General features: G+C 41.0%; 3 protein-coding genes across 7 annotated transcripts; 1 reads left to right on the top strand and 2 right to left on the bottom strand.

Annotated features, from left to right (window-relative positions):
* Positions 1-605: 605 nt before the first annotated feature.
* LOC115742628 (F-box protein At4g00755-like) lies at positions 606-4,507 on the top strand. Of its 5 annotated transcripts, none has more exons than XM_048271109.1 (6): positions 606-850; positions 1,214-1,362; positions 1,901-2,314; positions 2,391-2,593; positions 2,977-3,095; positions 4,031-4,507. In XM_048271109.1, the coding sequence occupies exons 2-6, from the start codon at positions 1,236-1,238 to the stop codon at positions 4,317-4,319; spliced, it is 1,152 nt and encodes a 383-aa protein (XP_048127066.1). In that variant the 5' UTR covers positions 606-850; positions 1,214-1,235; the 3' UTR covers positions 4,320-4,507. The 5 variants fall into 5 exon arrangements, with proteins under 5 accessions (XP_048127066.1, XP_048127065.1, XP_048127063.1 ...); XM_048271108.1 differs by having other exon boundaries at positions 607-767; XM_048271106.1 differs by lacking the exon at positions 606-850 and adding an exon at positions 874-944.
* A 129-nt stretch (positions 4,508-4,636) lies between these two features.
* On the bottom strand, positions 4,637-7,436 carry LOC115742629 (dihydrodipicolinate reductase-like protein CRR1, chloroplastic). Its single transcript, XM_030677039.2, has 11 exons — positions 7,267-7,436; positions 7,049-7,171; positions 6,860-6,931; positions 6,715-6,780; positions 6,359-6,454; positions 6,129-6,245; positions 5,562-5,654; positions 5,201-5,302; positions 5,008-5,094; positions 4,783-4,911; positions 4,637-4,740 (listed from the first exon to the last, which is right to left on the bottom strand). Exons 1-10 carry the CDS (start codon positions 7,375-7,377, stop codon positions 4,879-4,881), a joined length of 900 nt encoding a protein of 299 aa, XP_030532899.1. The 5' UTR covers positions 7,378-7,436; the 3' UTR covers positions 4,637-4,740; positions 4,783-4,878.
* Positions 7,437-22,724: 15,288 nt separating this feature from the next.
* LOC115742595 (protein DETOXIFICATION 49-like) lies at positions 22,725-24,631 on the bottom strand. The gene is made up of 2 exons (XM_048271484.1): positions 22,861-24,631; positions 22,725-22,825 (listed from the first exon to the last, which is right to left on the bottom strand). The coding sequence occupies exon 1, from the start codon at positions 24,601-24,603 to the stop codon at positions 22,960-22,962; it is 1,644 nt and encodes a 547-aa protein (XP_048127441.1). The 5' UTR covers positions 24,604-24,631; the 3' UTR covers positions 22,725-22,825; positions 22,861-22,959.
* Between the last annotated feature and the right edge of the window lie 1,176 nt (positions 24,632-25,807).

Raw genomic sequence — 25,807 nt, 5'->3', positions numbered from 1 at the left:
AAAAAAAAAGAAATGGGAAAAAAGAAAAGATTATATTTAAGATCTATCGAATACAAAAAAGAGGAAAAATTCTAAATAACGGTCTGAAATGTTATATTTTCTCAAATAAGGATTTGAAGTGCTCTCATTATTTCAAAGGAAGGCATAACCAAAGGCATTTTTGTCATTTATTTTATTTATTTTTCTATTTATTTCTCTTTCTTTTTTCCTTTGTTTCCCTTCCTTTTCACCTGTGGCCGGTCTTAGGCGATGGTCGGCCATCGATGAGGGGGCCGTCCTCGCATGTGGCCGTTGAGGGGAGCCCTCTCTAGCTGTAACCCAAAAAAAAAAAAATATATATATATATATATAGAAAAAAGAAAAGAAAAATTAAAGAAAATGCCATTCGTTAGGCTTTTCTTTGAAATAAAAAGGGAACTTCGACCTTTATTTAAAATAAGGTTCGTATCATATCTTTATTTGAGAAGATAATGGCATTGCAAGTGCTTATTTTCTTTGACAAAAAAAAAAAAAAAGAGTTCTTATTTTCGATTGAAAAAAAGTCCTTATTTAGATTTTTTTCAAGAAAGATGAGAAGAAAGAAAGTAAGAGAGAGAAATCCATTTGACCGTCGATTCTCAATTATTTCCCCTTTGCATACGCTCCACGGCCTTTCGTTTATTCATCATCCAAGTCCCAGTCGGTGGCTTCGAAGTCTCTGTGTGTTTATCTGAAAGTTTCCACCTTTTCTGAAGCATCGGATCCAACTCCCCTCTGCGAGAAAAGGGTACATTCCTTTCTTCTGAGTCTGTTCCCAGAATCACAGATGTCGTCCCCGCGCTCTCTTCCTACGAAGAGGAATTTTTCATGGTTAAACTGATTATCTTCTTTTGTTCTTCTCTCCTCGTGTTATTCATGGGCGCCCAGGAAGACGCTGTAAATCATAGATTTTTTCTTCTTTCGGGTGGGACTGAATTGACTACTCTTCTTTTATTATCGGTATCGAATTGATTAGCTGATTCTTATCGTGGAGAAGTTACTGCCTCTATCGAGGAAAGAAAAAGTCTTGCAGCAATGAATTTGACTTTTTCGATAGGCTTCAGTGATTGCTGTTTATTTACTCCCCTGGGCAATCTTCTCGTGGGTCTCAGTTTTATGTCTTATACAATACAGTAAGAGCTTTGTTTCAAGAACAGTTATCAATTTTTGTGTGATATTTCGTTAATCAGGACCCACCCCGTGGTGGAAATCCTGCAATGGCGGACTGTGGTGACTTCGTACAGCAGCTTGGACCCGACATGTCCGTAAAGATCTTTATGCACTTGGATGAACCTTCTGATCTTGCTCGTGTTTGTGCCGTGTCGCGTACTTGGCGCCAATTCGGTGAGCGTAATTCACTGATGGTTATCGAGTCCTGACTCCTAACTCACCGCTGAGTGCTCCTAGCCTGTATTGTGCCGCTTTCACGTTTTCATATTACAGCTTTTATTTAACTATTTTGTGCAGCACCGAGTGTCAGTCTTCGTGTATTTCATTTAAGCAATGATATTGCTCAATGCTGCATTTACAATATTGAAAGTATACTGTGTTGGGTAATTCATCTGGACGATAGTTTCAATTAAATTGACGGGCTTAGCATGTGCACTGTTCTTGAAACATAGGGAAGTCGTGTGGTCTTGTAAGATGGAAAAAACTCTGGCTAGTTTTCGGCATTTTTGTTGTTTTGTAACATTGTGCTTTCAAAGATGCGACAAATGCAATATATTTGGTTTTCAAAATCAGAGTGAATCTCATTTAGTATCACTAGTACATGAGAAACTTTTGGTGTCCTTACAGTTCTCAACTTTTTCCTTTTCTGTCCCCTAGTCATTTAAGACAAATTCCACATTTTGTTCGTCATCTGTTTGAGGTTTTGCTGCAGTGATTGCAAATGACCTTTGCAAGATGCTCTGCTTGAGGATGTTCCCTGAAGTATCGGGTGTTACTCACGTAGTCGAAGAGAACAACGTGATCGAGCCTTTAAAAGTAAGATCTTGCACTTCTTCCGAATGGGAGCAACGTCAGAGGAATCATAAAGTTTATGCCTTTCTGGCTCGAGGTCTCACATCTACTGTCAGGAAGAATTGTATAGCAGAGGCCATTAGTGCAACCAGCACTGACAACTACCCTGAGGAAAGCATACGAAACACCTTGGAACCGAGGGATAGAGTTCAACATAGAGCATCGTACTGGTCAAGTAAAGGTGAAAGTGACCCCAAAGTTTCAGAGTCTTTGGTGTACAAGTTGAATGCTAAATTATGCATTGTTACCGAGATCCATATTCAACCATTTCAAGGTCATTCTTGATATTGTGAATGCTCGTTTTTGAGTCCTTAAATTTGCTGGTCTCTTTGTGAACTGACAGATAATAGATGTTTTAATGTCAGCATATTTTCAGTTTGGATATCCTACATATTCAGCTAAGGCTGTCAGATTCAGAATGGGTCATCTAAAGACTCAGAAGATGGATGGTGAAACTGTTGATGACTCTGGAAATGGAAATGGAGATGAAGATGAATCGGTAGAGAACAAATATGTGTGGACGTATACATCACCAGAATTTCAAATGGCTCAGGTTAGTTTTATGTCTGAAATGGAAGTGTCCCCATTTCATTACTTGCTTTGAACCTATGAGTCGCATTTTGGAGCTTGAGAAGAAGACGACGGCCTTTTAGTTTTTAGTATGGACTTACACAATGGTCTATGCAGCTGTTTGGACTGAATTGTTAGTTAAAGTATCAAAGGATCGTCATTTTGACTCTCCTTAGCAATTTAGGCCATGTTTCCCTCTGCTTAAAAAGGCTCCATGATAATTTTGGACTGATATTCCTAATATTTTAGAAGCCCATGGGATTGCATATCTTGAAATGCTTCAGAAACATTTAATTCTAACTCAATGCAAGCGATGTTGAATGGATTAAAGTGAAGAACCTTCAATGCTAACTGGATACTATTCAGGAAAATTGCTTGCAACAATTTAAGCTGCCTCAACCTGTGCTTAGCATTGGAGGAATTTTGCAAGTTGATTTGTTGGGGAGAGTCCAGAGACAAGAAATGGATGGACTATACTACATATGGTCAGATCTCTCTCTATTCACTCTCTGCATTGGGTTTCTTCATTTCCTTAACTGTGAACTACAGCTGCTCCTAATTTTGTTTGCTGAAAAGATGGTATTGGATGAAATGACTTGGGTTCGTTTGTTTTACGGAAAATGAATGATTTGGAAAATATTTTCCTATATATTGGTTGTTTGTATTGCTTAGGAGAATTGGTCCATGGAAAATGTTTCTAAACATTTCTGTTAATCATAAAAATATTTTCTTTTGTTTGTTTTTTTAAGCGATACAATCGATCGTTTTTAGGAAACTGTTTTCCAAATAATTGATTTTTCGCAAGACATATGCACGATTATGAATGATTATAACTGGGGAGAAATTCCCCTTTAGATGGATGCTGACAAGTTATTCTTCCTTGTCATTATACCTTTCTGAGGGGGTACGAATAAGATGGGCTTTAGAGTATCCTTTTTATGACCATCGATGAATGCCTCATTTTCCCTGGAACGAATCGACTTTTGCTTAGAGAGCTTGGAAGGTCGAATAAAATTTATGCAAGTCATTAGAAAAGGAGGGCATGCCAACATGGAAAGCGTTGGTTTTTGATGTCCCGAGAAGAAGTTTGAGGGAAATCTTCTGTTTTTCTTATCATTGCTTGAGGGGTATTTGTCTGAATTTGACTTTAGTACGACATGCTTAAGCTGTTTCCTTCCCTGGAAAACATTAGAGCATGTTTCTTCTTTCCTCCTATGTCATCCCTCCTCACCATCCCCTTGGATTCACTATAGTTCTGCTTCTGCACTTTGTTCATAGGTTTTTACGTACCGATTAACAGTGTGAATATGGCTGTCAGTACTTAAGCGGAACTGGCGAGATTCAAAATCATGTTTGGAATTAGCTTGATTTCAACGGAGTTTGCACATCTTAATGTGATGGCATTATATGCTTGATGCAGTGTAGCGCATGTTCAAGTTCAGGGGCGGCCGCTCTCCCCCGCATTTGATGTCGATATCGTTGACTCATCGGGAAGATGCACGCTAAAACACTACCCTGAACTGGAGAGTCATGCAACTTCGGCAAGCTCCACAAACGATGAAGACAGTGCATCTTCTCGGCTCCGGATCTTTACGGCAATGTTGATGGAAAGAGGTGCAAGGGGTTGGGAGCAAATGATTTTGAGCACAATTCTGGGGACTGCTGTGGTCATTGACTCCGACGAGTCAGACGAAGAGATTCCTGATTAATCCTCAAATTGGCATGCATTTTACAGTGTCCAGATTTTGTTATTTTGGTTTCTTTCTTCTCTATAAATCCAACTGATGCTGTTGCTGCAGCATTGTGGTAGTAACGAGACTAGTGGGTAGGACCCATTTTAGACAGATACTCAGAAACATCTGGCGTTGCGGAAATGAGGGATTGGTGTGCTTTATCAGATATATCTCGTATGACACGCAAATTGGGAAATGAGGGAGAGACCGTTGATGATTTTTTGCTCTTTAGTGGTCCAAACTGAACCGTGTGGAACGAGCTTAAGTGTTCCTTTGGACCTTGAAGAGTTGACATAGAATCCAATCATGCATCTGCTATATGGCAGGGAGAGTAAGTCTATGAATGTGATAAAGGGTACACAAAACTACAAAGCAAAAACAAGTAACCATAAGAAAAAATTAATCTTCTCTCTTCCTTTGTAGTTTCAAGCTCTTATTCAATCAAGTTGATCGCATTGATTCATCGATCCTCTGCTGTAGAATCAATGGTTGAAGCCGGATGATCCTGGCCGAAGACTGCCTAAACGTTTTGGCTTCACAAAAACTTCTCCAGCCCATAAATCAGATTCTGCCAAGATAATTGAAAGAGAGCATCCAAAACTGAGCTGAAAACGAATGCTTGTGAAGGAATTGAACCACGGAGATTGCAAAACCAATCGATTACCTTGAGGCGCACGACCTTCCTTATGGCCAAGATCAAGCCTGGCATGAGGCTCTGGACGTCAGTGACGTCATGCTTGATCGAGTAGATCTGCCGGTATCGATGCATCAAAAGGGTGAAAATTATCAGGTAGGGAAGTGACGGACAGAGACTAGTTTTCGCTCTCCCAGAGACTGAAATGCAGTGATGGTCTCACCTCTCCAGGACCAGAAAAATAGACTGTTGTACTGGAGGGAAGGCCTGGAAGCACCATACTATGCACGCGGACCCCGTCCTCTCCCAAGACTTGGCCCCTCGCCTATCAGAACAAGAAGTTTCAATACTTTTTTAGCAAGTGCTTTTCGTGAGAAGCAAGTTAAAGAAAGGCCTCTGTATCTTCTCTTTTCTTAGTCATCTGTTCCACCTTTAAAAGGTCTGAACTCTTAACTAGGGGAAAGAAACCAGGTAATTTCCATGGCAATCTGTCTGTTTATTCTCCTCCATCATCACTAATCCAGAATTGTGAATCCCTTGTGGCCTAAATTCAGCAATGCGAGTAGGCAATTTGAAGAACATACCGCAACATCTGTCCCCATATCTTCTCTGTTGTACATCTGACCAAGATTTGAGAGGTTGTTCACTATCTGGACCGCATCTGCTGATGGTAGATCCTGTCAAAATGAAAGAATTATCGGGCTTTCGCAATATGCAGTTGTTTTCAGCATTTCAATGAAGGCAAAACTTGGTTATAATCGCTAATAGTCTCAAGAAGTGCGTATAGGTATCTCTACATTTGACCTTATAATCTCGTCGAGCATGTTGCTATTCCACCATATGCTCTATCCTCCAAATGTATTGACTTAGAGAGAAGAATCAGTGCTGCCACCTTGGAAATACTGATCATGGTTTTAGTCCATGATGTTTTAAATGTCACAATGCATCCTTTCTTACAAACAATAAGAATAATGAAGCCGGAAGGTGTTACTTCTTAACAGAGGAGTTCATCAAATTTGACTAAGAAACATAGTTTCCCTCTCTTGCACTAGTGACAAATGATCCAAAGGAATCAAAGTAGCTTTTACCAGCTAAATGATCGACTGCCATAATGGTTCTCCTACAGTTTGTTAGAGACATTCTAGACTTACCCTTGCATTGGCCCTTGACTCGACAATCTCCACATTGTTGTAGTGGAAAGAAGCAGAAATCGCCGCCTGCTGGAGGAGAATGGACCCGATTGAGAGAGTTGGGGCAACTAGGCATCCCTGACCAACCAAGCTCTCACAAAAGTATTTAACTCATTCAAGGCACAATAGCATGTTTAATTGTGAGAAAAACCTTATCTCATTCGTTCAATAATGTCTCACCCTGTGCTCACCATGCTGGCCTTCTCGCAGAATGCAGATAGTGCCGTCACAGTATCCAGTTTTATCCGAGGCACATATACCACACTTCTCATTCCGAATGCGATGGCCTATATGAAATGGAAAAAATATGAATGAGCCACGGCCTAAAGATATTACGAACTCGATGTATCTTTCATGACATTACCTGAATCTTAAAATGCTTCACATTTCGTATTCAGTGATGTCACTTTATATCAAGCTAAATTCGCATTTGAAGAACACTAAAAGGGAGTGACAAGCACTTTCATTTGGAGGCAAAACCATAATTTTTGTTGGCGGCATAATCTAGCCAAAAAAAAAAAAGGGTACTGTAGGCCATAGTTGGGACCTGTTTCACATTGTCATAAACTGTGGAAGGGTCGGTGAAGTCAACCACCACTCCGGTTTCCTTCGCCTGGGCAAAGAAAGAAACCATAAATGAAAAACAGCACAGTGTCATAGAATTGAACTCGGCGAATTGATTTCAAAACTACCTGAGATATGGAGCCCAATACCATAGTGAGGTCACTGATTATGGGTATCTCCAGAGGTTCCATGTCACACAACTGAAGGGAAAAAAAGAAGAAGATTCAATTTGTGCTGATAAAGAGCAGGCTTCTTGATTCTGGAAACAAAACTGAGAGGCATTCATATGGGTGATCAAAAAAAGAACAAGAAGAAACCTTTCCAACATCTTCACCCACAAAATGGGAGTCAACAGCACCAGCCACCTCCATTCCTCTGGCCTTGGTCACTGCAATTACTGCTGCTCGTCCAATCTCCTTGGCTGCTCCATTGATGACCACCTCTTGGGATAACACAGCCCCCAGAAACATTCTTAGTTCATTGTCTGTGGGTTCGATTTTCAGAGAGATCAATACTTATAAGTGATGAATGTTACCTTGATGTTCGGCTGAGATGGTTGAGCCGAACAAGAGATGGAAGGTCCGGTTTTTCCACAGAGTCTCTCTCTGTACAGCGCAGAGTGAAATTGGCAGCTCAAAGCTGCCATGTCTGTGTGTAACTCTTGAGTAGATGAAGCTAGTTCTCTCTGCCTTATTGTGATGTGGATAACGTTGTTATTTCTTTTGCTTGATCCTGGGCCGTTAAAAGTTTGAGTTTTGATGGGCCTGGTTCGAGTGGACTCTAAGAACATCGTGTGTTGATTTGTCATGTACTTTCGTAACTTCGTCGAAATCTATGGAACCAAACTAACCTACACTAGATGGTTCTTCCTTATATGTGCTATAGTTTGATTGATGACTACTACTTGGTGAACTTGATATATTAGCTCAGCCCGGAAGACCAGCTACTTTAGAGCAAACCGACTTTCGCGAATTTTCTCTGGGCGTTGAGGCACTTTAACACTGTCTATAGCTAGAGCAGGGGAAATCTCAAACCGTGTCCTGTTTTGGAGGAGGGATGCAAGGTCCATTCATATGGGCCTTCATATGAAGAAAGCTCAGTCTCTTTGGGAACAACTTAAGTTAGATTTTTCTGGTGTTACAGGTCCAGTAGTTGCTTCCTAAAACTTAGATTGCGATATAATAATACATAAATTAATCTTACCTATAAAGATCGTGCGTCCACTTAAGTAGTTGTTATCTGCTAAAAGTAAAGCGATCCATAACACTGTGATGAACGTGGGACACTAGGAATTTTGATTGCATCGGACATAGCCCACATTTATCCTAAATTACTATAGTCCAAATAACTTTTTTGGCTATGCGCGTGCAGGCCTCCCTCGAACTCGAAGTTTCACACTGCCATTTGGATCAACCCCACGTTCTAAACATCGCAATGACGTCTCACGTCGGCCACTGGATCTCCGCCACGGGTAAAAACAACCCACTTTCATCATCCAACTCACGGGAGAAAAGTACGTGTGAAAGGAGAGATGAGGCAAAAGAAAAAACCCAGTGCATGCATTCTTTTTGGCGGGTGGATAAGCACGTAAGCATTTTACGTGGAAGAGAACTTTTCGATCTTGAATCTTTTTCAAGGATCGGGGGAGTCAGAGTTGCTCGTGAAAGCGAGCTTGCAAATCCCGGTTTACCATCTGCACACCACCAGCACAGTGGATTCCAAATCCGAAGGCGAAGTGATGAGGATTAGTCTAATCACCCCATTACTGAGCTGACCCATCTGGACCACACGCCGGTATTCCATTACTCGGCGAGCTCTATCCATTTGGGAGTCGCTTTTTGTTTACGTGAGGAATTTGGCCGTGAGGGTTTTGAATTTGGGTTTTGAACGAGAAGCTGTGGATTCCCCGATGCATGTGAACTTGGGCGTAACAAGTAAAAGAGTACGACGGATTCTTAGTCGCGGTATTGATTGTTTGCCGGGAGCTGGTCAAACAAACAAACGCACGGATTCCGGCTGCACGAGATCGATGAGGCAGAGTCTTGCACGCACTCGGTGCATGTGAGCCGGCTCTGTCTTTAGCCATTATCGTATGGATCTCAAGTGGAGCTCACGAAGACGTACGCGACGGTAGTGACTAGTTAAAGATAAACGGATGAGGCTCGGGTTAATTAAGTTTTAAGATAAGATGATGATGATGATGATGATGCAAACGTGAGTGGAGTACTTGCCTCTGTGGCAAAGTGGTGCTCCGATTACCGGGCTCAAAGTCTCTGATCGCCTCAATCTTAGCAAGCACAACGGCCAAAAATATCAGGAAGTATTAGTTGGCTTCCTCTTAATGATGAGGTTAGTGCTTAGGATATTGTTGAATTTCTCCTCTAATTCCGTGTGCGTCTTTTTAGGCGCTGCAACTTTAAAATATATATTGACCATTTAATACTTCATATCTCAATACGAAGCTGTTGTTTAAAATACTTAAATTGGCGTAAAATGAACTCGTTACGTCCGCAGACAAGTATGACCATAATTCGAAGGAAAATACTTTCCCGACAAGATTGCTAGTGACAATATAATCACAATCGTTGATTCACATACTATCATTGCGTGTTTGCATAAAGCACTCTTTAATTGGAAAATTGTGCTGTAAAAAATAACTGACAATATTATCGGGCTATCAACTCCCTAATTTGAATTTACTTGCATATTCACATGACTACAATTCTTTGCAGTAATCTAATTCTAGGGAAAAAGTCACAAAAGTCCCATATAATTTCAAGAGAAGAATGGAGCTATCTAGCCGGTTAGTCACTTACCTGTTAATGATTTTCCCAATTATTCACGCCGAGAGATTTGCTACAACGGACGCGACTTCTTTCCTCTAGTAACTTAAAAATTTCAAGATAAGTTGTGCTCTGATATCATAGGAGAACACAAATCAATAGTTTAGAAACTAAGTCGTCCTTCAGAAGTATGGCATGTGCTTCTCTTTTGCTCGTCGTCTCGTTAACCTGGACATCTCATGTTTCGTCGCACGAGAGGAAAAACGTTAGCGAATATCGACCGTGAAACCGTTTTTTCGCCGTGAATTGTGGAGAAATCTCCAACCTAGGGGAAAAAGAAAATGGTCTCCGAGGACGCATTTATGAGCCCCCGATTTCAATAGGGTACGTAGCAAGATTTAGACGAGGGTTGGATGATGAGGGTTGAGAAAAGAGAGAAGAAAAAAAAAAAGGGCGGATGGCGTTGCGCAGACGCAATCTCAGAAGGCAAAGTTGGAGGCATTAAGTGGGGGCAGATTTCACATCCATGGCTGTTCGATTCTCTCGCGTCGGATTGCACAAGTGAGACAGGGAATCGCTGCCCAAGTTGTCGCCAAAAGTGCGTGGCCGAACGCCCCGAGCCTCAGCCCCCGTCCCCCCGTTCTTGTCTCCCTTGGAGGGTTCCCCACTCTCCGTTGTTGCCGCTGTTCCCGTTCTGTTTCTGCTTACTATATCTTTTGCTGCTTCCTTTGACAGTCAAAAGAGTTTTCATGTGCATCCTTCTTGATTCCGTCTTCTATCTTTATTCTTCTTGGTGTTGTAGTGGTCCACTCATGGAGAGTGACGACGACCGGTTCTCTTTTTTAGGTTACTCGCTTTTTGCCGTCAGCTCTTCATTATCGTGAGTTGGATGGGAATAATCGTTATCATCATCCTCGATTTGAAGTTCGATTCCGGTTCAAGTTGCACAACCGAATAGATGCACTGAACCCCCTAAAATATGTCGGAATTTCTGAAAGCAACGTTCGTCGTGGTGGTCGCTCTCGTCGTTCTCATCATCATTTGCCCAACTTGAGCAAGTATCAGTTGATGGATAAACATATGGCCGCCTCAGACGTCTTAGCTTAACAAAGCATATGCTTGACTAATGACAAGTCGGGGAATGCGATGATGCTGTTCTAAAAACTTTTCCGCACCTTTAGACATCTCGAGATTCCTAGAAGACCTCCCACATAGAACGACTGTTTAGGTTATGAAATCACTCTGTGGCCCCGATCCATGTCAGCTGGGGATGAACTTATAATTGGGTTCTAGAAGATCACAGCCGCGATTAGTGCCAGTGATAATATTTTTTTTTCAACTTAACCTTGGGAAAGGGTTCAGCTCATGGTAAAAAAGAAGAAAAGGTTGCCGCCATAAGCCCATATAGTGGTGCTATTGCGACTACATGTCGGGCGCCTAAAATGGTCCCCAAGATCACTGGTACTTAGGTTTTCTTTTGATGCAATTCTTCAAATGCATGCATCATAGGCCCAATTTTTTTCCTGTTCTTTCGGTTAAAGATGCATCATGGAGCGCATTATTACTGACTATAACCATAGAGTACAACTAGGTATACCACAACAAGCTCGACTCAATTGAACTAATCACAATCACGTTGATAAGTAAGTTCAACACCCATCAATCACGTTCCTCCGACATTTCGAGCCATCAATGTCGGTAGCGATCTTTGCATAGAGTAGAACTAGGTATACCACATCAAGTTCGGCTCAAGTGAACTAATCACGATCACGTTGATAAGTAAGTTCAATACCCATCAATCACGTTCCTCCGACATTTCAAGCCATTAGTTTCGGTAGCGATCTTCACATTTATCGCATGCATTGCTATGTACGATTCCACCGTCGATTTGGGACAGAAGATTCATAACAGATGTCGGTAGAATTATATATCGATATTGTCAAGGTTGGGGGGCTAACAATGGCCGCATGTAGCCCTAGCCCCCCATCGGGTCGTCGTTCAAAGGGACGGTGGTGACCAAGTTCTTCTGCTGGTACTTGGCACCCTCTTTACTGTTCATTTGTTTTCTACTGTGTTAATAATAGTATACACTTAACTTATAAAACGAAAGAAATTTTGGAAGACGTGGGATCCTATGATGGGGAAAATGACGTCGTCATTTCATGGTGGGGTAGAGAGGGAGGAGGAGAATTGGTGGGGTCGACGGGGGTTCCTAGTGGAGGGCAAGTGGGGATGAGGTGAGCGAGACACGAACGCGTCTCCGCCCCCCACGCTGTCGGCAAAACGGAGTCCCAGGAGGAGGACGGATGACGACGTCGGCGCGTGCATCCCATTCGGACAGTGGGAAAACGGGGAAGATTCCGATGGTCTGGTCGCCAACGGGGTCAAGCGTCCACACGCGGAAACGGGGATCGATCGACCATCCAAGTCAAAGTCCGCCCTCCGTCCCGACCCATTCAAACGCGCGCCCCATCCTGATCCGCTCGCACTTCCTCGCTCCCCGATTCGACGACGGCTTATGATGCTGCACGTGTAGTCTACTAATAATTTCCTTTTTCTGTATCCCGTCGGCATTCTAATAATTGCTTGTTTTCCGCCCTTTTCAAATAATATATATACATATATTTCGACCAAAAATAAAATAAAATAAATATATAAACTAATATTTTTTCCTTCGACCACAAAAAAAAAAAACAATTATTTTTTCCTACCAAAAAAATTATATTTAAATTTATATACAAAAAAAAACTACTATTTATAGTTCGACCAAGACCACAATTTTTTTTTTATATCTATACGTGAAATACATGTAGAAATCAAAGGCCATTTCTTCCGTTACTCTCGGTCGAAAATAGTGGATTGAGTCATCCGAACTATTAGAAATGCTTGTTTTAGCCAATCCACATCTCGTGAGATTGTTTAGATGTGATTGCTCAAATCACTTGATTCATCATGAAAAAAGCTCACAAAACACGATGACTTTTCTCATTTTTGGTTTGTCGAAATCAATGTCAAGTTACTCTGACATGTGTTTCGATTTGAAGTGTTGACTCGCGGCTCGGGTTAGATGCTCGGAGCGATGAATGAAAATAGGAACGTTACGAATGGCTCATTGAGCTCTCTTATCCTGATGGATTGATTACGCTCTCTTAACATACGACGGTCTCGGCGATAAGTTGCTATCGAGCACTATCGTCATGTAATGTGCCTCTTTTATTAGTTTTGGAATTGTTGACCTCGAATTAAACCACAAGGGCTGAAATTTTATTTCAAAGATTAAAAAAAAACACGAATGATACTGCCCCTAAAGCGAAAGAATATCGCGCCACTCAAATAATTTAGGGGTGGGCGGCGACCAAGGCACGCGGGCATCGCATTAACGTAGGTTTTGAGTGATTGCCTCTTCATGGAAGCCAAGAGCCTCACGTTCGGACACCCTAAACATCAACGTGACGGAAGCATGTCCGCCATTTTATTTATGCTTTAAAGTTCAGGTTCCGTAGGCAGGAATGAAGCCTAGGGCTTCTTATCGGAACCAAGGTGGCTCTTGTCTCCTCGAGAGGGGCACCCGATTCCTCTCTCGCTCTCCACTGAAATTATCCAAGATGTTTCGAATCTTCCCGTGTGTTTTTCAGCAACCTTGTTCGTTCCCAATCTCAAGTTCAAAGCGCATCATCACTCTTGAGAGGAAAGAGATTAACATCCAGGGCAGAATCACCCCGAAATAAGAAAAAGATGCGAGATAAGCTCGACCTGAAAGCTATGGTGATGGATAAGGGTCTGTTGCCCACAGCCAGCTTAAACGTGGCCATGAGATAGCCCCGCCCCTTAACCTCCTCAATTGGCATGTCCGCTAATGCCCGAGGGAGGCACTTTCATGCCTCTGCATCAACTGTCCGATTCGGACATGACGACGAGATAGTTGTAACGTTTAGTTTACATCAAAACGAGTCACCAAACACCACCTGAAAATCACATTCTCCTCGTCTTTTCGTATGAATTAAAGTTTGTTGTGCCTCTTCAGCGAGAGCTAGCTCGAGTTGTGCTCATAACTTCACCGCTAGAATATATTACAGTTAGGAAATTGCTTTCTAGGGTTAATAGTTCAAGTTGCCCTTTCATTGCTTTTGCACGGGCTCTTCTTGCGGGTAATCCACCCTAATTCTTCCCTTCAGATTAGATTCTCATTATTGTCTCCTTAAAATCTTCGATGCACACAGAATTATTGCTTCTATTTTTCATTTTCCTTGGGGAAAGAGAGGTTTTCCCCTTTTTATATGTAGTCTTTCGTGTCATTTTTGCTTGAAGTGAAAGATGCACAAGATGTGAAGTGACGAATAGGTTAGCTATCTTCCGACAAAAATAAAATAAAATAAAATAAAATAGGTTAGATATCTTTTTTTTTTTTTTTGGTCGAATAAAATAGGTTAGCTATCTCGTTCGCTTCATATTCTACCTAGATGTCTTTTCTAATGTCATCTCTGACTAGACATCCACATTTCACCGTAAGGCAACATAAAAAGTGCTTTGTCGAAACACTTAGTTTAAGTAATTATTTAAGCTCTAATCAATTGGTCCTGATCCCTCAGTATTCTAAGTTAAATTACTTGAACTTTTAATAATACCTTTGTTAACTAAACTAATTGCACTATCTTCGCTCTATACACAGTAGAGCTAACTAGAAAGCCCAAGCCAATAAGTTTCTATCACGCTGTAACACCAGTTCTCGAAAAATTCGTATATAGGTTCATATTATAATTGATGTGATATACTTAGGGCCTACTTGAGAACGATTATAATCCAAGAAAGAAATTCTAATTAGAATCATATTTTATGATTTTGTTCTCCGGATGATTTTTAGAGAATCAGAACACGTTTGGTAACCGCACGAAATTTTTGTTCCCGAAACAACCAGGTGGTGAGAATTCTTTTTTTAAAAATTTTCATATTTTTTAAATTTTTTTTTTTTTTAAAATTTCTCACTTTTTAATTTTTTAATTTCCCCCTTTTATTTTTTTAAATTGTTTAATTTTTTTTTTCATTTTTTGCATTTGTTTAAATTTTTTAATTTCCCTCTTTTAAAAAAATTTATAAATTTTTTTGTTAAGTTTTAAAGCTTATTTTTAAATTTAATTTAAAAAAATGTATTTAAAAATTAATTTTTAGTAAATTTTCAAATCTAATTTTAATTTTAAAGTTCAAAGTTCACGTGGACTTAGTCTTTTTAAAAGAACTCAAACTTTATTCTTTTTTGTGATTCTCAAAAATGATTCTTTTTTCCATAATCAATATTTTTTTATTTTTGTTTTTACTCCAAAACTGTTCCCGGGAATAGAATCAGAATCATAATCAATTACATTACCAAACATGTGTCTCATCCTTTTTTGTTACGAGGAACAGAATCAGAGAATCAGAATCGTTGTCAAACAAACCTTAGTAGCATTACTCTATTGTTTCGTGTTCCAAAATATGAATTTTTTTCTATGCTAGTGAATTTTAAAAAGTGTCGATTAGTGTGAAAAAAATGTTGATAATAAAAGTGTTCGGTGACAATTTTTTCTTTCCATGTAACTTATTGATAACTCATTGACACTTTTTTACACCAACTTACTAATTTTTATTTGCAAAACATACTGATACTTCAAAATTACTGCCTTTTTAGATGAGATTATCAAAATAAATCAACTAAGGTGATTTACTAACTTTTATCAGGATAAATTATCAACTAATTTTGGATAACCAATTCTTATTGATTTATTTACCCACTTTTAATTGCTTTCTTACATTGCCAAGTTTGTATAGAGTTACCAATTTTTTTTCCTTAGTCAGTAACCCCTTACATCTACTAACTCTTTTTAAAGATTACCAATATAAATTAGTGCGGCTTACCAATTTTTCTCCTATAAAATTATCACAAAGTCTTAGGTTACCACCATTTCGACTTGGTATGAAAGACAAATAAAAGTTAGTAAAAGAAAAAAGTTTGGCAATTCCTTAACTCTAAAAAAAAAAAAAAGTTAGCAATTTCATAGAAAGGTGTTGGTGAGATGCTAATAAGTTACTGGAAAAGTATATGGTGGGTAACTTTTCTTTTATCGGATGGTCTTTTAATACCTTCCAATTTTTTTAGAAATGCACTGAAAAAAAAAAAAAAAGCACAAGGCCACTAGGAGTGTCAACATTTGTGTATGGCATTCACTTTAATGCTAATATTTTTTTTTTGATTACTTAAGTGCTAATGTTTTTGAAAAACGGTTATTTCAGTGCCAACTCCGGTGAGTTTCACCGGAAATCTAACGTGGCATCAACGTGGCTCGCCAGAGTTTCCAAGTCAACAAAAAAATAAATTAAAAATCAATAAAAAAAATCCACGTAATATTAAAAAACTAAAAAACAAACTAAAAGACAAAAAAAAAGTGAAGCAGTTGCAGCAACGAGGGCTCACAATCCTCATTGGCAATGGCCATCGAGGGATGGGGGATGGCCGAGCCCCGACCATGGCTGGCCGAGCCCGGATCCGGGCGAGGTCGAGCCTCACCGTGGCTGGGCGTGGTCAGCCTCGCCTGGGTCGGCGAGGCCTCGATAGGGGTCACCGGGGCTCGGTGACCCCCCTCGACCATTCCCCACCCTCGTCGGCAATGGCCAATGATGGTAGGTCAGCAATGGCTTTTATTGTTATTTTTTTTAAGTTATTTTTCTGTTTGATTTTAATTTTTAAAAAATTAACTATTTTTAAGTTGAACAGTCCACGTGGACGCAATGTGAACTCCAAGTGGATGCCACATTGGTTAATTTTCTAAAACAATTACCACGTAATATTAAAAAATACAACGTGAATTGTTTGGCCGGAATTGGCACTTAAGTTATCGTTTTTTGCCGGAATTTGCAATTAAGTGATCATTTTTTCTCCGATTTGGTTCTTAAGTGATTTTAAAAAAATATTGACGTTACAGTAAGCATCGTACACAAATATTGACACTATAGGTGTCATTCTGTATAAAAAAAAAAAAAACTATTTTGTTGAAGCGGATGAGTCGAATCATCCTAGGTTTTGACATATTATTTATGTATGTGTTTTATGGACTTCATGGACCTCCCCAATGTGTTTTCCTAGGTTATATGATCCATGATCTGATTGAACCTGTTAATCTCATCTGTGATCAAAATCCCTTACATACTTCTCACAATCTGCTATAATTACTTGAAACCATTCATTACAATTCACTTTGACGGCTTCAAAAGGCCGCATCTTGCTCGAGATTCTTTGCTCTCACAGCTCTTACCGGCCACGTTAATTCTAAAACCAATTTCTATTGACTCGGTGCAACTCAAATTAGTCTTCGCATTCTGTCTTTCTCAATGATTATCTCCAACGAAAAACTAAATTAGTACGAGTTTGACATTAAATAACAAGATTCTCCATAGTTTAATAGATTCACTCGCCGACACTAATTGCAGAATAATCATGTACCTGACATTATTCTGACAGCCAGCAAATAAATTTAAGGAACCCCATCACCATCTTCAACCGACGTAATTCTGTAGGTAAGCATGCGCATAATGTTTGCTGCATCTCTTCAAAATCGCAAGGAGCACAATTGACTTCATCTTTCAGCCGACCCACATGCCCTTTTTCCTCTTCTTGCGATCCATGCATGAATCGAAAGGTCGATTCACTTTGGCATCTTCAAGGAAACTTCCTGCACGATATCACGTCTTTGATCATGCTTATGCAACTTAAGAATTGAATTATATATAAAAATATATATATGACAAAAAATGTCAAATTCAACTAGCTGAACATGTCGCGATTGGCGATGCCTCGTCAATGATAAGTTAGTTTGATTTTGGATGATAAAGAGATGGTTGGGACAGATTGTTCACATAATATATTTTAGTGAAACGATGTTTATATTACTCAAAGTTACGCCCGGTTCCCAGACCACGAAACCAATTAACTCTATCAAAGGGTGACAATAGTGATGAAGTAGATACAGAACACTTTGTGTGGTCGAAAGGAGATGTAAGAGAAGGCTTATCGAGGGACGACAATACGTTTCATTACAATTTCAGAGGGGAAACTATCAAAAAAGTCATAAACCTATTGTATTGGTATCAATTCAGTTCTAAACTTTTCAATTAAATCAATTTCATTTTAAACCTTTTGCATTTATGCCAATATAGACCATCCAGCCAATTTTAGCTGAAAATTGCTGACATAGATGTTTGTTGTCTTATGTGGTATGATCAGCGCAAATGTGGACGTATTTCATAAGTTTTCAACATTTTTATTTTTTTCCATTTTTTTTGTTGGGTGGGCCCTCACCAGCTAGTAGTGAGGGTTGCGGCCCTCGCCTAGGCCATCATTGACCACAAATGAGGGCCGCCAAGCCCTCGCCCAAGTTGAGACAAGTCCTTGCCATGTTCGGCAAGGGCTCGATCCTTGCAGCTTGGGTGAGGGTAGCAGCCAACAATGGCTTGCAGGCCTTCGCCCCTTTCTCGACCACAATGGAAAAAAAAAAAAAAGAAAATAAAAAGAAAAAAGAAGATAAAACAATAATGAATTCAGAAAAAATATTTATAATTATGAAAGTTGTCAATGTCGGTGTCGGTCATACTACATAAGAAGGTTGACATCCATGCCAGAAACTTCCAGTCATAATCTTTTTTGATGGACTACATTGGCACAAATGTAAAATATTTAGGATTGAATTGACACAAATACAATAGATTTATGGTTTGTTTTGTTCTTTTCCCCAATTGTAGGGCTAGTCGCCTTAGTAATGAAATATTCGTAGGTTTTGCATTACGCGGTGGTTGTGGAAGAGTCTTTTGTGCAAAGGAGGTGATACGAATGTTTATAAAGAATATAGCATGTGCAAAAGGTTTACGTCGGAATGGATCTACATTATTTTTTCCGGTCAACACATATAGTATTCTAAAATTTCTGCTGTCATTCCCTGTCAATTATGATTGAATCATCTGCCCAAAAGTATTGGTTCGGATCATTAATCTGTAATCGTTTTCTCAGTGAACAAATAGAGCATTTAGCATCTAAGGAGACTTCTCTACATCAATATGACTCCAGAATTACTTTTCGGATGCTGCTAGAGCAATGCCCTTCATGCGTCTCGACCTCGGGTGTGCGAGGCGGCACGTGTTGGGCCATTGCGCCCGTAAATTTGAAGGCCGATACACACTCGAAGCAATGCTCTCAATACATCTGATAATTACGATCGAGAACCTTTCTATCTCTGAAGTAAATCGAAAATAATGCACATTGCTCATCGAAATTAAATGCGTCGATAAGTCTTCCTTCCAGGAGTCTCAAATTAAGAGGGATCCGATCTTTTATTCCATCGCCGCGATCCTGATAACTTAGTTTACTTCGATTCGGCGCGGGAGTACAGTTGCAGACAAGTAAGTATGTCTCCAAGAAAATCTTTCACGTGCTTTTGATCTCCCCAAAATTCTGATAACATTGACATTAGGCTGGATCTACTGCACAAAATAAGCTCATTGGTACTTGCACAGGATTTAAAAAAGACCGCTGATTGTTGCAATGGGAGTTCTCATGAACGTTGAATTTGATGCATTTGCTGTCTCAACGCACATTCGATTATTTGATTGCTGAACCAGTCCAGCCGTGCAAGCAATCGGACAGAGGAAATGTTCTTCTGGGCTAGCTTGTATCTGCCTGAATATTCTGCACATATTATTTAAATAGTGTTCTGGGTAATACATAAGTTTTTATTAGGGGGCCGTACCACTTATAATTCAGGCTCATTGAGGATGTTGATCAAGCCCTTTATATAATTCAGTTGGACCAATCACGACATTTCCTATCCCCCAAAGGCCGTCTCGGTACTCCAGACCTACTGTTTCTTCAGTCTTGTTCGACATATAGTTCAATGAAGCATTGACAATTAACATATCGATGACGTCAACTAGTTTTTACTTAAAGAACTCAATGAAGTCAAGGTTTCACTTGATTCATTAAGTAAGGAAAAAATGTCCACGTCGGTACCGGCGATATCATATAGAACGGCCGGTGTCCAGGTCAATGATTTCGAACCAATATGATTAAATTGGCAAAAGGTGAAAAGGGTTTAGGAATGAATCGGTAAACTTAAAGGATTTAGAACTATATTGGTAAAAGTGGAAAATGTTATCATATAGAACGGCCGGTGTCCAGGTCAATGATTTCGAACCAATATGATTAAATTGGCAAAAGGTGAAAAGGGTTTAGGAATGAATCGGTAAACTTAAAGGATTTAGAACTATATTGGTAAAAGTGGAAAATGTTATAATTTGTCCTTCATCGAAAATTAAAATTAACAAAGATTTTCCAGTGCATTGCTACTTGCTAATTTATATAATTCAGGGTTTAGGAGGAAGCACATTGCGGTGGCCGGTCGGTTGATATAGTAATCTGGAGTGGAGGCAAACCGCATTTTATCAGATGCCGTCGGCGAAAAGAAGCACAAGAAATTCACAAGATTTTTGTTTTTTTTTTTCCTTTTTCTTTTAAGACCGCATTGCCTGCACTTGAGATTAAAAAAACACAAAACGGGGTTGACTCGACCAGGTTTGACTTTCCCCCCGCCGCGGGGAGGGGGGGGGGTGTTGGGGGAAGCTTCAATCAACTATTTAAATAAAACGACCGAGCTCATAATTATAAGGGTGGGTTGATAAGCTTATTGATATTGTAGTTTTAACTAATAAATTTCTTTTTATCGTTTTTCTATTTATCAAGTAGGAAGTGGCGAGGATCCTCTACAGGAGAAGTTCGATACCTCAATCATGAGTGAGCTCCATCGGCGCGGCGGATTAACGATACATTTACTCGATGGTTTAAGCCACTGCATTATTAAAAAAGTTAGATACGTTGACCGCTCACGAAAGCATTATTTTTCCATACAAGTCTCTTTTTCACCTAGCGCTCCTCTTCTCATGCATACCTCGTTGTGTATAAATCAGCCAAAACACACACAAAAAACAAAGAGACAATAATAGTATGGCCCTAGAAATCGTTCGCGAGGTTTACATCCTCGCGCATTAGGTAATATATCCAAAGTGGCGAACACATCGTCTCTTACCAACTTTGATGAACAAACACACTAACCTTTACTAATTATTAATCGAATTTAGGGCCAAAAGGGACTTCGTTAGAAAACGATGCGAGATCAAGGATCTCGGTTACGCAAAATTTAAAAGTTGACATGATCAAAAGTTAAAAAAAGCGAGCATTTAGCAAATGAGAAACAGTCTTCCACTTTCGAGAGTGCTAAAGGCTATAAGGAAGATGCCCAACAGACATAAATACCTCGTTAAAAAAAAAAAAAAACATTCGAAACGGATCGGATTCGGGTGCCACCAGACAGTGAAATTGGAAGAATAGTACAGACAGCCCTTTGTCCGAGCAAAAAGATGTGCTGTTTCGGGTGTCTGGAATCTGACACACTGAGATCATTTCGAAGGTTGACTTTTTGGGGAGGGAATCTTTCAAGTGGAGTAAAATCCACCACCGGCTTTTCCTGGTGATGGAAAATTGTCTTTATTCTATAATATCAGTTATCATATAAAAAAAAAACAAATAAAAGTAGATTTTAATTGATTGTAATTGTGATAGGTTTTTTTCCTATTCAATTCCAAGAGATAGCAGATAATATATTCTCTTGGACAAAACGCACGTCGTTCAATTCCATCGTTAAAAAAACTCTTTTCGAAAATTCTATATTTTTTTTCTTTCGAGGAATGAACCATCGGCGGATCTGGATTCTTTCTCGCCAGCGATTGAGGCTTTTAATTTGTGGCTATCGAGATATGTTCGTTCTACGTGATATACTTTTCCGATCAGTAATTCAAATAAGATTTGAGCATGTAATTTGGTGTAATTCGCTGCGTATATGCACGTATATATTACTGAGATCCGTTCCTTCACTTGGGATCGATAGGAGAAATGCCAGTTTATCTGTGTTCGGCCGACGGGCTTCTTTTATCTTTCCTATCTACAATAAAACGATTGAGAAGCTTTGTTTTTTTTTTTTTTTTGGCTTTTCGTACGAAGACACACCTGCAAAAGGTACACTAGCTGGCCGTTTGCAACCTTGACGTATTCAATTGAGCTCGGGTTCGATGCGCATGTCAATATGTTCTACAAGAAAATTGACCTATCAAGTGACACGACAAGTTTTTTATTACATATTTAAAGATACTAATGATTTGATGTCCGGGTCCCAAATATGTCAATATCCGATTCAAACTTAGGATATAATTTAATTGGTGAATTCCATTTAGGTCTAATTTATGTGAATATCCAATTGAAACTTACGGTGTAATTTAACTGGTGAATCTCAATAAGATATCTTTTTTTTTTACCACGTTTGGCATCTTCCTATCTTTTGTTATCGAAATACCAAATATCATCCTTACCTTTCTGCAGTAAATTCACATTAACTTTCTATCTTTAATATTTGAAGTCGAAACTCAATTAATAAAAGAAAGGTCAAGTATGTATAAAAGAGACGAGCTTCGCCAAAGCCGGTGAACCCCGTTCCTCCTCCTTCAACGTTGACCAGTCAAACTTTTAGATGGAAATCTCTTTTGATGGTGAGAGCTAAAGCAGTTGAGAGCTTCCCGACAGCGATTGGTTTTCATACAAGAGCACACATGGACCACGGCTCAATTGTCGAGTCAATGACCGTGGACAAGGCCGTCCATGGCCTCAAACACTTGGTTGGAGAAAGTCGACACCGACGAGGCCAACGGTATTCTATCCGGCCAATTTTCAGGTTCGGCTAATCTTTATTTGGCACTTTTAATCTGTTCGTATAGGCTTTTTTTTGGGGGGGAAGGGTCTAAAACGATCTTTATATGGTACTCAATCTATGTAACCCATTACTTATACAATGCACATTCAGTTTTAGGTTGGTATAGTTGAAAAAAAACTTGACCGACTATCCAAATTAACCGAGGTAAAAATAATTGCCTGGAAAAAGAATTACGGAGACGGTGGAATTGAAGCTGCTCCTTTCCGTTTATGGCAACAGCCTCGTCACCAATTACTTAATGCGGGTTTCCGGCATGATTTTCCTCGCACGTAACTGTTGACTTGCTCTGTCTCCCATGCCATGAAGAAAAATGGGGAAGCCCTAACTTTTCAATTAATATTTCTACATAGTAAATTACAAGATTGGAGTCGTCCTGACCTTTTTTAACTGGTCATCATTTCACTAAATTCCGGCGACTTCCCACAAATCTTGAATGCTAAAGAAGACACTAATAATTCGTGAACGTCTTCGTTTTCTCCTCTCTCTCTCTCTCTCTCTCTCTCTCTCTCTCTCCTCCCAATCCAATTTTCCATTCTGTACAACCCGGGACAAAAATTTGATTAAACTAATGAGAAGGATGAGACAAAATTGAGCAAAACCACCGTGACGGGCTCAGACAGGTGATGAGTGGTGATCATCATGATCGGCATCCTCTGATTCTCCTGATAAATTTAATGATTCCTCCTCCTTGATTTCTGCTACGAGTGGCTTCTTCGCCTCGACCTCTTCGCTGTCATCAACAGCTGCTGCTTGGTCTCCGCCTCTGGTCAGCTCTTTGGCTCTCTGCGCTTGGCGTTCCCAATCCGTGAACCCCAAGACGACCAACATGGCCACCAAGCACGACGCTTGCGCCGCCAAGAGGCCGAGCCACAGCCCCCCGAAGTCGTACCCGCAAAAGAACGCCAATCCAACGCCCACCGGCATTCCGACCATGTAAAAGCAGCCCAGGTTGACGTTGGCTCCCACCTTCGGCCTCGCCGTGCCTCTCAGCACCCCGCAGCCCGTTGTCTGTGGGCAGTTTCCGAGCTCGCAGAGCCCAATTATGGGCAACACTAGGGACGTCAATTTCATGATCTCCGTATCTCGAGTGAACATGTTGGCCCATGTGTTCCTCACCGTGACGGCGAAGACCAGGGCCGACAGCCCGAGCGCGAAGCTGCAGCCCAGGCCGACAATGGCCGAGAGCTTGGCTTTCAAAGGCTGGTTCGCACCCAGTTCGTTGCCGACTCTGGTCGACACGCTGAAGCTCAGAGAGGATGGGAATATGTAGATGAGGGAGGTGGTCTGGATCAGAATGCCCATGGACGCCACCGTTGCTCTCGGGTTGACCAACAGCCCGCATAGCAGGATCATGATCTCGTACCACCACCACTCGAGGCACACCGAAGCGCAGCTTGGTACGGCCAAGTTCAGCAGGTTCTTCCATTCCCTGAAGCAGTCCGAGGAGAAGCCTCCCCACGCTTTCTCGTGGACGCCGGAGACGAGTACGTAAATGATCAGAGAGGCTACGAGATTGAAGTTAGTCCAGACCCCACCAAGCGCCACGCCTTTGATCCCGAGGCCGAGATGCGTCACGAGGAGGAGGTTGATGGGTATGTGCAAGAGAATGGAGAGAGCGGCGCAGAATGTGAGGGGCAGAGTTATGGATTGACTCCGGAGGTAAATCCTAAGCGGGTGAAGGATAGACAGGGCCAAGAGGTCAGGGATTGTGTAGAGGAGGAAAGATTGTGCCTCTGTTGCTATGGCCTCATCCTGGCCGCAAAAAAGGAGGATCCTTTTCATGTTCAGCCACAGAAAAGAGATGGGCAATGAGGTTAACATGAGCAAGAGAACGGTTCTCTGCAGGGAAAGGCCGAGGAGGGCATGTTTCTTTGCACCGAAGGCCTGGCTGCAGATGGGCTCCATCCCCATGGCGAGGCCGGAGAGGATGGAGTAGCCAGTGATGTTCGCGAAGCCGAGGGCAAGGGAGCCACCGGCCAGCGCGAGCTCGCCGAGGCGGCCCAGGAACAGCATGGAGATCATGGAGCGGCAGTAGAGCAAGAGACCGGTGAGGATCATGGGGAGGGCTATTTGGGCTATGGACTTCACTTCTCTTGCGACCAGAGAGACATGGGTCTTTTGCTCTTTCTGGGTTTGTTTGTGTTGTGGGTGTTTCTGGGTCAATGGTGCGTGCATGGTTTGGTCTTTGATCGAGAGAGGCAGGTGGCGGTAGTCTTCTTCTTCGTGGCAGAGGAGAGGAGATGTTTGCTGACACATTGTCACTACGTTATAGAGAGAGAGGGAGAGGAGAATTTAGGGGGGACTTGAGGAATGGGGTGTGGAGGGGGGTTTTATAGGTTGGAGGTCGGCGTGTCCCCACAACAAAGGCATTCGGCATGCGCTTTTGCCCAAAGAACCAAAGAAAAGTGGCAAAAAAAAAAGAAAGAAAAAGACGAATGGGACATGCTCTGCAATATGCCATGCCTCACGGTGCATTGTCCTGTAATAGCCGGCTCAGCCGAGCGGGCGACGGCGAATCACCTTCTCTCAACTAAGATTTCGAGATAGTAAGTCTGAAACACAGCATTCTTGACCCCAACCCCAAATACATATCAGAAGATACTATTTGTGTTAGGTTTAGCATTACAATAAGAGGGGTCAAAGCGGGAGATAATGCGTTTTTAAGGAGCGGCCAGCCTAGTGCTTTGGAGAAAGCATTCAATATCACAGCCGTAGGAGAGTAACGACAAACGAGGCTTTGGAAGTTTGTGGATGGACCCATTTTCAAGGAACCCCAAAAAACGAAACCAATTTAAGGATTCATCAGCATCGTTAATTTCTTAATTGCCCTCCAAGGATTGGAGCAAATGGTGGGATCAAACAGTATAGTCCGTTGCCCACAGATTGTCCGCAAACATATCATGTCATGGTTTGGACGGCACAGGCATAATACACAAACAGTTAAGAGGTCAGTCCAAAAGAAACGCACGCCTGGGCTGCGTTTTACCATTTTCGCTACTTCAGGCCCAATAAAGACAAAACAAAAAAATAAAATAAAATTACACGGACCATAACCACGTGTCATTGGCCAAAGACATTGTCACAACAACGCCCGATCGTGTCTCTTCGAGTAAATGGGAGCTAGCTAAGTCTGAGCATTTTCCGTTACATTAATTTTTTTTTTTATACGCACGTTCGAGGACCGGCTCAACGCGGGGTTGCTAGCTTCCAAAAGAGAGATGTTTCATGAGCTTAAAACCAGTGGCGGTCTGGTGTTGCGAGGTTGGTTCTTGGCAGCTTTGTCTTGTCTTGCGTTTGAGTGCGGTCAAAGGGAGTTGGGGGTGCCCCGCGTAAGGACACATCCAGTTCGCGGATCGTAGGACCCGTGCCTTCTTGACTTCCTCTCTCGTATGGACTCACTCCAATTTGGGAAAGGTTTGATTGCGAACTCTAAATTTCTAGGAAATTGTTAGTATGACAG

Source organism: Rhodamnia argentea, chromosome 10, assembly GCF_020921035.1.
Source record: "Rhodamnia argentea isolate NSW1041297 chromosome 10, ASM2092103v1, whole genome shotgun sequence".
Taxonomy (NCBI): Eukaryota; Viridiplantae; Streptophyta; class Magnoliopsida; order Myrtales; family Myrtaceae; genus Rhodamnia; species Rhodamnia argentea.
The sequence above is the reverse complement of the archived record's forward strand: the minus strand, read 5'-3'. Positions and strand labels throughout refer to the sequence as shown.